The 17,483-nt window shown below is 36.1% G+C and overlaps 1 protein-coding gene and 1 non-coding gene across 2 annotated transcripts in view; both read right to left on the reverse strand.

The window, feature by feature from the left end:
• The window catches only part of TRIM23 (tripartite motif containing 23), a 37,459-nt gene that overhangs the window by 17,052 nt on the left and 2,924 nt on the right, over window positions 1-17,483 (reverse strand). The window contains exons 2-7 of the mRNA XM_007079896.3: window positions 14,088-14,250; window positions 12,697-12,818; window positions 9,967-10,245; window positions 9,219-9,401; window positions 6,280-6,495; window positions 2,013-2,147 (exon numbers count right to left, since the gene is read on the reverse strand). Coding sequence (XP_007079958.2) covers window positions 2,013-2,147; window positions 6,280-6,495; window positions 9,219-9,401; window positions 9,967-10,245; window positions 12,697-12,818; window positions 14,088-14,250 — 1,098 coding nt within the window. The remainder of the gene's footprint in view (window positions 1-2,012; window positions 2,148-6,279; window positions 6,496-9,218; window positions 9,402-9,966; window positions 10,246-12,696; window positions 12,819-14,087; window positions 14,251-17,483) is intronic.
• On the reverse strand, window positions 7,804-7,910 carry LOC122232126. Its single transcript, XR_006209489.1, has one exon. It is a non-coding gene; the product is annotated as a U6 spliceosomal RNA (small nuclear RNA).

Genomic DNA, 17,483 nt, shown 5'->3' on the forward strand with positions numbered 1-17,483 from the left:
CGATCAAAATCCTAGAGAAAACAGGCAACAACCACTTTGACCTTGGCCACAGGAACTTACTAAACAGGTCTCTGGAGGCAAGGAAAACAAAATAAAAAATGAACTATTGGGACCTTATCGAAATAAAAGGCTTCTGCACAGCAAAGGAAACAATCGGCAAAACTAAAAGGCAACCAACAGAATGGGAGAAGATATTTGCAAATGATATATTGGACAAAGGGTTAGTATCCAAAATCTATAAAGAATTTATCAAACTCGGGGTGCCTGGGTGGCTTGGTCGGTTAAGCATCCGACTTCGGCTCAGGTCATGATCTCACGGTCCGTGAGTTCGAGCCCCGTGTCGGGCTCTGTGCTGACAGCTCAGAGCCTGGAGCCAGTTTCAGATTCTGTGTCTCCCTCTCTCTCTGACCCTCCCCAGTTCATGCTCTGTCTCTCTCTGTCTCAAAAATAAATAAACGTTAAAAAAAAAATTAAAAAAAAAAAAAGAATTTATCAAACTCAACACCCAAAAAACAAATAATCCAGTGAAAGAAATGGGCAAAAGACATGAACAGACACTTTTCCAAAGACAACATCCAGATGGCTTACAGACACATGAAAAAATGCTCAACATCACTCATCATCAGGGAAATACAAATCAAAACCACAATGAGATACTACCTCACACCTGTCAGAAAGGCTAATATTAACAACTCAGGAAACAACAGATGTTGGAAAGGATGTAAAGAAAGGAGAACAGTCTTGTACTGCTGATGGGAATGCAGACTGGTATAGACACTCTAGAGAACAGTAAGGATCTTCCTCAAAAATTTAAAAAGTGCTACCCTACAACCTAGCAATTGCACTACTAGGTATTTATTCAAAGCATATAAAAATAGAGATTCAAAGGGGCACATGCACCCCAGTATCTATAGCGGCACTATCAATAATAGCCAAATTATGGAAAGAGCTCAAATGTCCATCGAATGATGAATGGATAAAGAAGATGTGGTTTATACATACAATGGAATACTACTTGGCAATGAGAAAGAATGAATTCTGGCCATTTGCAGCAACATGGATGGAACTGGAAGGTATTATGCTGAGTGAAATAAGTCAGTCAGAGAAAGACATATCATATGTTCTCACTCATACATAGATCTTGAGAAATTAAACAGAAGACCATGGGGGAGGGGAAGGGGGAAAAAAGTTACAGAGAGGGAGAGAGGGAAACCATAAGAGACTCCTGGATACTGAAACAAACTGAGGGTTGATGGGGGAGTGGGGGATAGGGGAAAGCGGGTGATGGGCATTGAGGAGGGCACTTGTTGGGATGAGCACTGGGTGTTGTATGGAAACCAATTTGTCAATGAATTATATTAAAAAAAAAAAGAAGATGTGGTATATATACACAATGGAATACTACTTGGCGACCAAAAAGAATGAAATCTTGCTACTTACAACAATGTGGATGCAATGAGAATGTATTATGCTAAGCAAAATAAGTTAGTCAGAGACAGACAAATATCATATGATTTCACTCATATGTGGAATTTAAGAAACAAAACATGAATGTAGGGGAAGGGAAGGAAAAATAAGATAAAAACAGAGACGGAGGCAGGCAAACCATAACAGATTCTTAAATACAGAGAACAAACTAAGGGTTGTTGGAGGGGAGGGGTGGGGATGGGCTAAATGGGTGATGGGCAGTAAGGACAGCACTTGTTAGGATGAGCAATGAGTGTTATATAAGTGATGAATCACTAAATTCTACTCCTGAAACCATTATTACACTATATGTTAACTAACTTGGATTTAAATAAAGAAAAAAAGGGGTTTTAATTGTCAAAGTAGATGATGGGTACAGGGAGATTCATTATACCACTTTTCATTTTCCAATGATGAAAGTTTAAAAAAAAAAAAAACAAAAAACCATGAATTTCTTAATTGTCTCTTCAAGCTGATTATCATGGAATATAAAACAATCATGATCTGTCAGAAACCACACCTAAAAATGAAATATAGTACATTACCTTTGTAAAAGTGACAGGGATGCTGGCATCCAATTGAATGTGATCTGCAACCTCTGTAAACTGCTGCTGCTGTTTTTGCAATGTTTCCAGTAACCTTGTAATTTCCTGTTTTGCCAAAACAACTCTACAATCATCCTAGAAAAGAGAATACAGTTTTCCTGTAAACTTATTACAGAAATAAGGGAAAAAGAGATATCACCAAAACTCAAGAAAAGTTCATCTAACATCATAGTATTAAAGGTTAACTTAAATGTAAATTTAACTAGGATAATAATAATAAGTGGGTATTAATAAATAATTTAAGACCCTTTCAAGAGAAGAAAAGATAAATAAATTGTGGTATATTCACAAAGGCCACAATGAGAATGAGCCACAATTATACCTGATGATTTGAATTTCACAATGTCAAATAAAAGAAGAAAGAACATGAAGAGTTCATTCTGTATGATTCCATTTTTATTAATACCAAAACAGACAAAAATAAGATATGCATTAGAAGTCAGGTTTATCCTTAGGGGGGAAGTTATCAGAAGGGAGTCTGAGGGGTATCTTGGGGTGCTGGTAATGTTCTGTTACATGATCTGGATGCTAGTTATACAGCAACTAGCCAGGTGAACACTTATGCACACATTTCTGTATGTATGTTGTACTTATTATTTTTAATGTTTATTATTTTATTTTGAGAGCAAGAGAGAGCAAATGTGAGTGGGGGAGGGGCAGAGAGAGAGGGAGAGAGAGAGAATCCCAAGCAGGCTCCGCACTGCCAGCAAGGAACCCTGAACTCACACACTGTGAGATCATAACCTGAGCCGAAATTGAGTCAGATGCTTCGATGGTTGAGCTACCCAGGCGCCCCTGCATGTTGTACTTATATAAAAAGGTTTTTAAATAACTTAAGATATATATGTACTGGTTTTTTTAAAAATGGGACTACATGTAAAATTGAAAACTCTCCCTCTCCCTCTAGATCCCCAGACTCTTTCTTCAAAGTCAAGCACTTTCCAGTTTCTACAACATTATTCCAGAGATTTTCTACACAGACACCAATATATTCTTCCTAAGACAGAGATCTTCAAACAATATGTAAGCTCCATGAAAGCAGCAGTGTTTACAGTTTTTGCTCACTGTTGCATATTTATATTAGTCAATTATTAACTAACAAACTTTGCTTATAAGTTGCATGTTGTTCCAGTTATTCATAACAAAAGCCTTTAAGAAATTCCTGCTTCTACTCTCTCATGCCTCAAATACAAACAAATCCTATTAGGTATCCAGAATTTGGACACTTCACTCCACTACCCAAGCCAGTATTCTCTCTCACATGGAATTCTACAACAGCCTAACTCCTTTTCTTTAACTCCTTCCTTCCATCTTTGCCCTCCTCCAATCTGTTTTTTACACATCAAAGTGATCATTTTAAGTAAGATCAAGTCATTCTTGTCAAAATTTCACAATGGCTTCTCTATTTTAATCAGTAAAAGCTGAAGCCCTTCCAGTGGCCCACAAAGCCTTTGTTACATATAATTCCCTATTACTTCTGATTATAGCTCCTATTTCTCTCTCCTTCATTTGCTATATACCAGCCAAAGTGGCCTCTTTTGCTGTTCCTCAAATACACCAGACATGGTGTCCTAGGGTTTTTTCTCTAATGGCTTTCCTCAGTGGGAATATTCTTCCCTATATTAGGGCTTGGATAAATTCCTTCACTTTTTTCTTTTTTGAGGCTTTGCTCAAATCTCACCTTTTCTTAATGATTTTTACCCTGACCATTTGATAATGCAGTCTGCTGGACTCCCACACTTTTTCTTCTGTCCTTAGTTCTTACCACTATTCTAACATTTTACATAATTTACTTATTTAGATAAGGATATGATTTATTGTCTTATCTTCTCCTTGCTAAAATGCTAATTCCACAAGATTATATAGCTTTTTGTTTGTCTTGTTTACCAGTATATCCCATGTTATCTAGAAGAACCTGGCACACAGTAGGCACTCAAAACTTATTTGCTAAATGAATAGACAAATCCTCACCACTTAGCTTCATGCCTTGAACTTAGGTGATGCATCATTTTTTTTTTTTTTGGAGGGGAAGGATGATTAAGCTTTGTTCTCAAAATTGATAATAACGTGTGATGTTCTATCCATTCTTCTGTTCAATTATCTCTGTGGCAGGAACTGTTAAGAATATTGGTTGGGGAGATGCCTGGGTGGCTCAGTTGGTTAAACATCCGACGTTGGCTCAGGTCAAATATTATGGTTCAAATTTGAGTCCTGCATCAGGCTCTGCGCTGACAGCTCAGAGCCTGGAGTGTGCTTCAGGATCTGTGTCTTCCTCTGTCTCTATCCCTCCCCTGCTTTTACTCACTCTCTCTCTCTCTCTCTCTCTCTATTGAAAATAAACATTGAAAAAAAATTTTAACAATAAAAAAAAGAATATTGGTTGGGGTTAGGGTTCTATGACTTTAAAAACCAAAGTTGATATGAAGAATGACTCTAAGACCCTAACTTCATTTGCATTAACATAGTGAAATAATACCATATCATTAACAATTACCAATCACTTTGATGAAATGCTTCAGAAATTCTAACCTCCACATATTTCAGTAACTATAAACATACTTTTTAACAGAATAAATATAAAAATACTTTTACGTATTCAAGTAAACAAGATCTAGATGTAATCCATTTCTGATTTTTCTGTGTAGCTTGATTACCCATCATAACTGAACAAATATTTATTAAGTTCCTTCTACCTAGATACAAAGATGAACAAGATACATGCAGTCAACATAGAGAAGAATGAAGAATGCATATTGTTCAGGTTCGAATTAGTAGAGGAAAACCACACCACTTATGTAAACAGAAAGAATTTACTATGAAGAACGGCTAACTAGGTGTAGTTATTAACTAGGTAACTAAAAGGGTAAAAAGTACTCAGAGATACCATGTGGGAAAGCAAATGTAGGAAGCAGCTATCACGCCCCAGGAAAGGGGGAATAAAAGGCACATGCTAGAATTATTAAAACTTAGAAACTTATAGGAAAGTCCCCATGGATCTTAAGCTCAGGTCTCTAAGGAAAGTGATATCTTCTTGTGAGCAGTGAAATTCACAGGAACCCAAGTAAATGGGAACCAACGGGAAACTAACTCTACCTTCCAACCTTCCTTTCCTGTCCCCTGCTGATGGAGCCTAAACTAACAAGGAGCTGGCAAAGCAGATATGTGGTTTGTAGAGTTCTAGTCCAAAAATCACAGGGCAGAGGAAAGAATAGGACTGAAGTTCAAGGCAATTTAATAAATGGCATACACATCAATTATTATAATTCAATATGATAAGCTCAAGACTTTTGTGGTTACAGCCTCACCACATTCATATAAGTCTAATCAGATATATAAGAGAAAAAGCTTTACAATTAGTAATAAGTTTAGTTCTGCAGTGATTTGCAGTCAACACAATTACTAGCAATATGTCAATAAAGGTAAAATACACTACAGCTTACTGGGAATTCCTAGGGCAATAATTACCTTTCTATCACCAACTCATGAAAGCAGAACCAAATAGAAATAAATAAGACTGACATTTTTGCTCAAATAATCTTAAATCCAATTTATTTTAAAAGTATATTATCTGGGGGCACCTGGGTGGCTCAGTCAGTTAAGCATCCGACTCTTGATTTTGGCCCACATCATGATCTCATGGTATCATGATCTCATGACATGATCTGAAAACTGGTAAAACAAATTGCTTCTGATACCTCAATCATCAAAAAACATGGGATTACTGTGATATCAAAATTAAGAACGAATGAATTAGAGCAGAGATAGGTAGTACATGCTAGAAAGGCATCCAAAAAAAAAAAAAAGAACAGAGAGTTTCAAAGAAAAGCAAACATTTGAGCTAGACTTTGAAAAAGGATTTCCACTATCAGAAAAGGGAGATATAAGCCCACCAAGCAGAAAGAATAGTACATGCTTGGTAAAGAAGAGTTAAAGGGCTTAGCATGACTAAAGAATGACAAGACATTCAAGAGTTTCTAGAATCCATAGTTTTAAGCTGGGGAGGGCACATGAAGTAGAGGACACTGATATGGTTGGTGGAGCAATTCAAGGTTAGAGACCATGTCCTAAGCACAATGTTAATGCCCACAGTAACAAATAATAATAATATTAAAATATTTATTAATAAAATAGACTAGTGCATACCTCTGATAATTATCTGTTTAACCTCCTTCTTAAAATATGTCCTAACCACATTTAATCTACCTACTTGTTGCAAAGTCTTTTCACAATGAAGACAGGCTGTTGAAACTTGGGACAACAAAATAGTCATATCTTCTTGTTGCTGCCTGAGCCAAATCAGTTTTTCTCGAACATGAGCATCAACAACACTTAGAGCCATTTCTTCTTGACGACACAGAGTTTCATGAAGATCAGAAAAATAAGCTCGGACACATGACCGGGCATTCTCTGCAGTACCCGGTACCTAAAGAAATAGAAATTAAACAACTTTAACCATAACAAAGATTTTATATGTGAAATAGTGAAAATTTAAATACCATCTATGTTCTTAAAAATTGCAGAATTGCTATCTTCACACAAGATCTTTCTCCTTAACCACAGCCTTTGGACATCCAACTCTTTAAATAACATCTCAAGCAAAAGAGAATACCTAATCTTCAGTCTCTTCCACTGTCAAACCTAGTTTCCTCCATCTCAATAAATGGCAATGCCATCCTCCACATTGTTCAAGCCAAAAAAAAAAAAAAAACAAAAACAAAACTGGAGTCACCCTTAATACTTCTCTTTCACATCCAATAACAGTCCCTCAGCAAATTCTGCTGACCACAAAACATATTCAAAACAACATACCCAAAATCTGATCAAGCCTCATCACCTTCACCTCTACTGACCTGATCTATGACATTATCATCGCTCACCCGATTATTACAATAGTTTTCTAATTGGCCTCAATAGATCCACTACTGCCCTCTACAGAGTATTGTCCACCTAGCAGCCAGACAGATCCTTTTAAAATGTTAAGTCAGGGGGCGCCTGGGTGGCTCAGTCGGTTAAGCATCCAACTTCGGCTCAGGACATGATCTTGTGGTCCGTGAGTTCAAGCCCCACGTCGGGCTCTGTGCTGACCACTCAGAGTCTGGAGCCTGTTTCAGATTCTGTGTCTCCCTCTCTCTCTGACCCTCCCCCGTTCATGCTCTGTCTCTCTCTGTCTCAAAAATAAATAAATGTTAAAAAAAAAAAAAGAATATATTATAAAAAAAAAATGTTAAGTCAGGAAGATTATTCTTTTGCCCAAAACTCTCTAATGATTTCCCATTCCACTCAGAGTAAATGCCAAAGTCCTTTACAGGGAGTGTTCAAGAACAGACTCCCTGAAAAAGCAACATCTGAGCAAAGACCTGAAGAAGGTGACAAGATTATCTTGAGGAAGAACATTTGTGGCAGAAAGAAAAGCAAATATCCATAAGACCCTTTGTGATCTCAACACCTGCTATGCTCTCCTCAATCATTCTACTCTAGATGCATTTGACCCCCTCACAGTTGTTGGGTTTTTTTAATTGAAGTGTAGTTGACATACAATGTTGTATCAGTTCTAGGTGAACAACATACTGATCTAACAATTCTACACATTACGTGGTATTCAGCACACTAAGTGTAGTTAGTATCTGTCACCATACAACATTATTACAGTATTACTAACTATATTCCCCACGCTGTACTTTTCATTTCCATTACTTATTTTATAACTGGAAGTCTGTACCTTTTAATCCTTAAAAATATGAAATACTTCACAAATTTATGTGTCATCCTCACACAGACACCATGTGAATCTTTGCTGCATCATTCCAATTTTAGTTTATGTGCTGCCAAACTGAGAACTCCTCACAGTTTCCTAAGTGCACCAGGCACACTCCAACTTCAGGGCCTTTGCACTTGCTCTTCTCTCTGCCTGGAATATTCTTTCCCCAAATATTAGCATGGTTCCTTTCTTACCTGTGTTAGGTCTTTGCTCAATGTCCCTTTCTTAGGGAGTCTATCCAGGAACACCCCATATAACACTCCATAGCACTTAACATACTTTTGCCATTAGTACTGACACTTTTTCCACATTAGAATGTAAACTGCAAAGGCAGAGTTTTTTGGCAGTGTCTCCTTAGCTAGAACAATGCTAAAACAGTGTCTAGCTATTGTATGGGTTCCATAAATACTCACTGAAGGAATAAAGTATTTTCACTCTAGCATAAAATGTCCAGTAGAACCTTCAATGATGATGGACACATTCTGTATCTGTGTGGTTCAATATGGTAGCCATTAGCTATATGTACGTGAATATACTTGAAATGTAGCTAGTGAAAATGAGAAACCAAATTTTGTATTTTATTTGATTTTTAAATAATTTATGATTATGATTATGATTATGATTTTGACAGAGTGAAAGAGAGAGAGAGAATTAATCTTCAGCAGGCTCCATGTTCAGTGTGGAGTCGGGCACAGGGCTCAATCCCATGAAGCATGAGATCATGACCTGAGCCGAAAATCAAGAGTCAGATGCCTAACCAACTGAGCCACCCAGGAGCCCCTAAGAGCAACCTTTCTTAATGCAAATCTGATTATGTTATTTCTATGCTAATTCTTCAGCGGCTCATCACTGCCCTTATAATCAAGTCCAACCTCTTTAACAGAGCTAATAATATCCTCCATGATTTGGCCTTTAACTCTCCAACATTTTTTTCTTGCCCTGTCCCATCCAATACTCAAAGATTCAAGTGTAGTGAACTGAGTTGTTCTATAATATGTCCAATTCTTACTTCCAGGCATTTCAACACGTGCTTCCCTCTCTGGGACAACTCACTCCCCACCACACTCTTCTCCCTGACTAAATTTCTTCAAGTCTCAGTTTAGACACCACATATTCCAGATAGCCTTCCCTGAGGCAGCTAAATTATTGCCACTCTTATACATTACTAAGGCATCCTGTACTTCCCCTACAAAATAGTTACTACATTTGAAAATGTCTCTCTTCCATGATGGATTATAAACTCCATGAAGATAGAGACTTTTTATAAAACTTGTTTTCAGTGACTAGTGCAGTACTAGCACAACGTAATTGCCCAATAAATTAAAAAAATGAAAAGGTGAGAAGTACAAAGGGTAAGAAAGTACAGGAGGAAGAAAAAAATTCCATACATGTTCTGTGTGGGCCATTCCAATTCCATCTTCCACTATTTGTTCTCCTCCTTCAATGTGCTGAACGATTCCAACTAATTTTCTGGAATAATCTGAGATTTCCTCAGTGAAGGTCCGTATACAGTGAGCCATATCTAAAATTGATGCTCGGATCTGGTTAGCTTCTGGTTCCAATACTGAATGCTAAAATGCAACACAATTATAGAAAAGAACTCATGGTACTGACTAACAATATAAAATGCTATTTAAATCACTCCTATAATAATAAAAAAAAGCATCAGTCTCAAGTGGCTTTTATAACACATTTACAAAAGCACAAGATAGTAAATACTAATGTATCTTCATCACAAAACTATTTATCCTTCAAAGAAATAATTTAAAATTTGGGAGTCCATTTATTGTTAAATAAGAATCCAAAAGACTCACTTTATGATTTTACCATAAACATCAGTTCATCAAAAGACTTAAGTACTGTCAAAACAATCCAGTTCATTTAAGAAAACATGCACACAGAGAACTTTTGTTTCCTGCTGGAAAGCTATTTTTCAATGAAGAAAGAATCATGAGGCTTCTGAAATTTTTGTTATGACATTCAGAAATTGAATCTCTCATTTCTTTTCATGCTACCAAGCTCAACTCATTCATCACTGAACGCTTCTTCAATCCCTACTTGGCATAAAGTAGTCAATGGAAACAAATGGTAGGCTGATAAACCAGGTAGAGTCATCCAGTCTAATTATAATCATACCTTGTGACCTTGGTGTTTTCCATACTCTTTGCAGACACAGCACATAAGTGGACTAGTCTGACAGCCTTCTTCCAAGCAAACAAACTCAATGGCGTGTACCTGATGCTGAGAGCACATGGTTTTCTCATGAGGTTTGTCAGCCAGAGGCACTCGTCTGTGCTTTGCTAATGTCTTCGTAGAATGAGTAACTTGAGAACACTCTGAGCACAAGTGAGTTGCACACACAGTGCAATATACAGACGCAACGTGAGCTTCATCTTCATCACAACGAATGATACTCTGATAAACAAAAAATTAATGTCTTCAAACTGAACCTCCATCATTACAACATGATAAATTTTAAAATATAAAAGCCCATAATCCTTCCTTTTTTCCCCCATAATCTTTTCTTAACTGACCAGGCTTTACATTGAAAATATACTGGCAATTAAGTAAAAAGGTCATTTACTACTCACCTAAGAAAGTATTCATTTTGTTTTCTGAGGTTTTTTTTTTAATAGTTTATTTATCTGAGAGAGAGAGTGCCCTTGCACGTGCACACAATCAGGGAAGAGACAGAAAGAGAGGGAGAGAGAATCGTAAGCAGGTTTCATGCTATCGGTGCAGAGCACTACCCAGGGCTCAGTCTCACGTACCTTGGGATCATCACCTGAGCCAAAATCAAGAGTCTGACACATAACCAACTGAGTCACTCAGACACTCCAAAAGTATTCATTTCTATAGGTAAGTGAGAAGCTATTTCCAAAACTTATTATCAATCCATGCTATGAATTTGGGGCCAAAAAGAGAACTATCCTCATAGATTTACAGTCAGTGTAAAGATATCTTCTATGAAATCCCCTCAGCTTATATGCAAGAAACTGAAAACTAGAGGCTAGAAATCTCTTTTTTAGAAATCTTTTAAGACTAAAAAAGAAAGTTGATAATAAATACATCCCCACTGCTTTAGTTTTCAATTTTATAAAAGATTTTATTTTGCAGTAATCTCTATACCCTATATGGCACTAGAACTTACCACAACCCTGACAACAACATTGACATGCTTCACCAAGTGAACCAGCCAGGCTCCCCCACCACTACTTTAAATACCACTTATCATGGTGATGTAGCAGAAGAAGAGAAGTGTGAAGGCTACTGTGAGAACCAGATGTGTGCATAAGAATCAGATGCAAAGCTTTTAAAAACACGGATGCTCAGGGGCGCCTGGGTGGCTCAGTCGGTTAAGCGTCCGACTTCGGCTCAGGTCATGATCTCTCAGTCTGTGAGTTCGAGCCCCGCATCGGGCTCTGTGCTGACAGCTCAGAGCCTGGAGCCTGTTTCAGATTCTGTGTCTCCCTCTCTCTGACCCTCCCCCGGTCATGCTCTGTCTCTCTCTGTCTCAAAAATAAATAAATAAACGTTAAGAAAAAAAAAAAACAAAACACGGATGCTCAGACTCTAACCTATGAAATTCTAATAGGTTATAGATGAGGCCTAATCTGTGTATTTTTTTCTAAAACTCCATAGGTGAGTTCACTGTATAATCCAGGCTGAAAAAGCACTGATTTAAGCTAGTTTAAAGAAAAAATAAAAATCCTATGTTATATATAAGCTCTTAAATATTATTTCTAATTTTCATGAATTACTAAAAAAGCATTTCAACTTGAAAAACTTTATATAACAGATAATCAAGAATGTTTTGAAAACTTATGATGAATATTAAAAGGCCTAATTGGAAAGGAGGCAATCTGGCATAAATTATTCCAGAAATAAAAATTAGAAAAAACACCAATGGTATCATTAATTATCATATTAAATTTTAAAATGAACCCAAAGTTCAACTAGTAAAATAAAAAATACATGTCTTCTATTTTTCAGACATGATTAATATTTACAAGGACAACATTAGATAATATTCTAATGTCTTCCGAAAGATAAAAGACATAGCATGTAAAGGAACTGCAAAACTTTTAGGAAACAGTGCTCTAGTTTGAAATTCACTTCAGTGATTCACTTTATATAAAGAAATCATGATCTAATAGAAGAAAAGTAGAAATCAATCTGACATTTGTTTCCTTGATTCTAAACCTGTGGTTTTAAAGTTGACCAATGAAATCATTAACTGTTATTTACTACAACTATTCTTATATCTAGTACAGTATATGAGCTATGCATATAATTAAGTGTAAAAAATGTATTTTAACCTGTGTTAATGGGCAGCGTCCTAATATTTACTGGATGACCAGCTTGTTGGATAGAGTATACTTACACATTTAAACTTTTCATGAAGATATTTATAGTATTAATTCCCTCAAGAGCTACTGCTATCTTTAAGGCATTTGGCCTCTACACTAAATGGCCTCTTTGATGGAGTTTCTTTCTTTCTTTGCACCATACTGTTTATTGTTGATTCACTTTTGCATCCTCTGGTTTAATGTAGCTTCCACTTCTTTTTACTTTTCCATAACCTTCTAACTCTTGACTTTATCCTTGGATAGAACTGAATTATAATAAGGAGGTAAGTTTATACATAAAATATACTTTGGGTATAGTATTTTCAGTGAATTCCAGTTTAAGTTTTACTTTCTATTCAGTTGGGAATATTATTTCCTATAAAACTGTAATGTAATGAAAAGTTGTGTTTCTGGATTCCTATCTGCCGAAGCAAGTGAGGTAAGATTATACTTATATTTTAAAATAAAAGAAAAAATTCATGCTCATAATAAATATTTTAATAAATTCAATCAATACCTCTCCAGATATCCCAATGGCTTCTTCTGCAACTCCATATTGGCCAATATGTCCATTCTGTAGTCGTTCCAAAAGCTCCAATAAAGCAAAATTTTTTTTCAATCCCCAAACACCTGAATCTCCTAAAACAAATATAAAAATAAAAACTAAATCTAATAAAATGGAATATTAATCATTTCACTTCATACCTAACAGTAATTTATCATATATTTATTAATATCATTAATAATGTCTAAATTTTCAAAATTCAAATTTTCCCTAATTTCTTTTTATTGCTAGAACTATTGTCTTGTTAAAAATTCTCTTTAAGAAAACAGAAACTCCTGGGGCACCTGGGTGACTCAGTCAACTAAGCATACCACTCGATTTCAGCTCAGGTCATGATCTCATGGTTTGTGAGATCCAGCCCCAAGTAGGGTTCTATAGCAATGGCACAGAACTTGCTTAGGATTCTCTCCTTCCCTCTCCTCTGCTCTCCCCTACTCATACTCTTTCTCTCAAAATAAATAAACATTAAAAGAAAACCTCAGCATTCTTTTTTTTTTTTAAGTTTATTTATTTATTTTTAACAGAGACAGAGAGAGTGCAGGTGAGCAAGGACGGGAGGAGCAGAGAGAGACAGGGAGAGAATCCCAAGCAGTCTCTGTGCTGTCAGCTCAATCCCACAAAATGTGAGATCATGACCTGAGCTGAAATCAAGAGTGGGATGCTTAACTCTTGTTAAGTCACCCAGGAGCCCCAACTCTTCAGCATTCTCAGTAAAAACATAAATTTCTACTATTTTTCTTTATACTTTTTAAAAACTATTTTGTCACTGACTTTTACTACATATATTAAAACAAGTGCTTTAAAATACTTTTTACAGCAACCTCCAGTAAGAAATACATTTTCCCTTTCAACACAGGATAACCTACATATATGTATATATGTATATATATGTGTGTATGTACACATATGCACACATATATATATTTACTTATAAATACTTAGATATATGTTTACTTATATATATTTATATATGCATGGTTTTAAAAATATGTTCATATATAATATATACATCTGAAAGAAAAGTTTCACACACCAATATTCACCTTCAGAGTGCAACACACATTTTTTTTCCATTTCTTCTTTAAAAAAGCATGTTCACAACCAATTAAATTGATTTCATAACTAAAAATTAGCTATGATTTGTGTTTGAAAACCACTGTATGAAATATACACTTAGCTAAAATAACTCCTCTAAGTAAACTAGAACTAGAACAAGTGAAGATAATCCTTTTCCATACATCTCTTCTAACCTAGAACCCTACTGTAATCAATGACTATACAAACTCCTTTTCACACAAATAAACCAAACAATTTTCAATCTTAAATACAATATATTTTCCTACCTAGATCTGTTACTTGTCGATCAAAAGGGCAACGGATTGCTCTTCCATGAAGAGGCAGGCGGGTAAGACAGTCATGACAGACTGTGTGGCCACAAAGCAGAAGGCGAGGAACTTTGTCTCCTTGCAAAGAAAAGACATCTTCACAAACTCCACACTCCAGCACCTAATAATTGGCATGGGAACATGTGCTCTTTAAATGATTTTAAAAGCATACATACTTCAGGCCAAAAAAAAAAACTTGATCGAATCTTTCTAAGTCACTTTATTTCTCCATGAAAAAAAACAGTCTAGATTGTAAAACCTTGAATCATCTTTTTATCATATCATCTGACAGACCCTACCAAAACTATATCATAGTGAAATCTCCTTGAAATGTCAAGTGTTAGGGACAAAAATAATGTAAATTAATATCATCTTTATCTTTTGAAAATTATGACTTGATTCATTATATAGGAATCTGTACACTATATAATTCTACCGAATTTGCATTCTTAAGCAATTTCTCCGAAATTACCCCCCAAAAATCATCATTAATTTTAACAAAAATAATCTGAAATATGTACTAGGGTGACATTTAACCCTTGTAAATAATAAAGAACCTGTTCAGAAAAGACTATAAGTAACTTTCAAGTATCTTCTAGTGTTTATATTATATAATGTAAAGACAAGAAATCAGCTAAGACTTAAATTTCAATTCCTTGTTCTCAATTAATAAATAATTCCCCTCGGTTAGAAAATATTTTGTCTATATAGTTCCAATTACAGGCACATGACTTGCCCAAGGCCATGCAGTCAAAGGAAAGGCAACAAAAATCAGCATATTGATTCCCAAGCACATGAGTGTGGTTTTAGAATTAAGTCAACAACCTATATTTTTATTAATGAAGTACTGTTAGTACTGTTACTTCCAAATATAGCTGAAGTGTTTCAGAATTTTATTTTTTTTTAATACCCATGTTGAACAATTATGCCACAAACTCTTATGTCTGTCATCCATGACCTACTACAATCTGTCCTCTGTCCTACTGCTTTATTGCAACCCCCTTCAGACTCTATTCTCAAACTATATGAAACAATTTGTAGCTCCTAGAACAGGATAAACTGTTTTTGCCTCTTTCTTTATGCTGATGCTGAGGAAATACCTAAACAAACATTTTTCTTGTGGATCCTCTTTTTAACATTAGTAAACTAACAAATTTCTAAACAACTATATCTCTCAGCCTACCCACACAGGTCAGTCCAACTGAAATGAGCACACTATCCCTTGGGCCATCATACACCATGGATAAGTGTTTAATCTTAACACCCCAGAGCACTTTAATTCCCTTATTGGCTTTCCAGCCTGTCTTTCCCTGTTAGACCAAAAAGCCCCCAGAAACAGGGCATTCCAAACAACCAACCACTGGTGTGCTTACATAAATAAAGTCTGACAAAATGAAGGTTTTTAAAAAGAGGGGAGGCACCTAGGTGACTCAGTAGGTTAAACATCCAACTTCAGCTCAGGTCACCATTTCATGGTTCTTGAGTTCAAACCCTGCAGCACGCTCTGCACTAACAGTGCAGGGACTCACTCACTCACACTCACACACTCTCTCTCTCTCTCTCTCTCTCTCTGTTCCTCCCCCATTTGCACTTTCTCTCTCTCAAAATAAATAAACTTAAAAAAAAATTTGTTTTAAACAGTTCAGTCCAACCACCATCCCCCAACAAGTAAATAATGCAAGACAAAAACCAGAAAATGCTTAGTGGAAATCACACTTATTAGCTCTGTAATTAATTTGGACTTAGTGCATAAAATACAAACATTTTTCACTGTAAATTCATAACTTCTAATTGGCTTGCATCCCAGTATGGTTCAAGACAGTCTTAAATGTAATACATAGTTCACAGAAAAAGACATGAAAACAACTCTTTAAATACATGAAAAGATGTCCAATCTCACTCAAAAAACTTTGAAATGCAATTAAACCTACACCAATATACTGTTTTCAGTTTTCAGATTAGATCAAACAGGTCAATAACTCTTTGTTGTGCTGGTGAAAGTGTGGGAAAGCAGGTATTTTTTTTTTTTTTTTTTTTAAGAGAGTGCACCAAGCCACTCTGGAAAGCAGTGTGGAGGTTCCTCAGAAAATTAAAAATAGACCTACCCTATGACCCAGCAATAGCACTGCTAGGAATTTATCCAAGGGATACAGGAGTACTGATGCATAGGGGCACTTGTACCCCAATGTTTATAGCAGCACTCTCAACACTAGCCAAATTATGGAAAGAGCCTAAATGTCCATCAACTGATGAATGGATAAAGAAATTGTGGTTTATATACACAATGGAATACTACGTGGCAATGAGAAAGAATGAAATATGGCCTTTTGCAGCAACGTGGATGGAACTGGAGAGTGTGATGCTAAGTGAAATAACCATACAGAGAAAGACAGATACCATATGGTTTCACTCTTATGTGGATCCTGAGAAACTTAACAGAAACCCATGGGGGAGGGGAAGGAAAAAAAAAAAAAAAAGAGGTTAGAGTGGGAGAGAACCAAAGCATAAGAGACTGTTAAAAACTGAGAACAAACTGAGGGTTGATGGGGGGTGGGAGGGAGGGGAGGGTGGGTGATGGGTATTGAGGAGGGCACCTTTTGGGATGAGCACTGGGTGTTGTATGGAAACCAATTTGACAATAAATTTCATATATTAAAAAATAAATAAATAAATAAATAAATAAATAAAACTATTAAAAAAAAAAAAAGAGAGAGAGTGCACCAGCAGGGGAGAGGAGCAGAGGGAGAGAGAAAGATGGGGGGAAAGGAGGGAGAGGGGCAGGGGGAGGGAGCGAGAGCAAGAGAGAGAAAGAGAGAGAGAATATCTCAAACAGGCTCCACACCCAACACAAAGCCCAACATGGGGCTGGATCCCATGATCCTGGGATCATGACCTGAGCCAAAATCAAGAGTCGGATGTTCAACCAACTGAGCCACCCAGGCACCCCTACATGGTTTAGTAATTCTATTTCCAGGAATTTATCCTACAAATATATTACACATGTGTGAAGCAGTCTCTATGTTATTCCTTATAGCACCATTTGCATTTGCAAAAGATTGGAAACAAAGTAAATATGTACCAGTACAGACTAGAAAATATAGTATATTCATGTACTGCAAACTATGCAGTCTATGGAGAAAGAGGAAGTTTTCTATGTACACAAACAGAATGATTTCACACAAATAAAGCAAAGCGAAAAATGATACATAGAATACATAGCTTTTGCATTAAACTGAGGAGTGAAAGAGCATATATTTATATGTATGTTTTTATACAGGCATACTAACTTTCTAGCAGGCTATAAAGGAAATTAATTACACTGGAATAGTGGTTCCCTATGAGGAAGGGAAATAG

Source organism: Panthera tigris, chromosome A1 (assembly GCF_018350195.1).
Source record: "Panthera tigris isolate Pti1 chromosome A1, P.tigris_Pti1_mat1.1, whole genome shotgun sequence".
NCBI classification, from domain to species: Eukaryota; Metazoa; Chordata; class Mammalia; order Carnivora; family Felidae; genus Panthera; species Panthera tigris.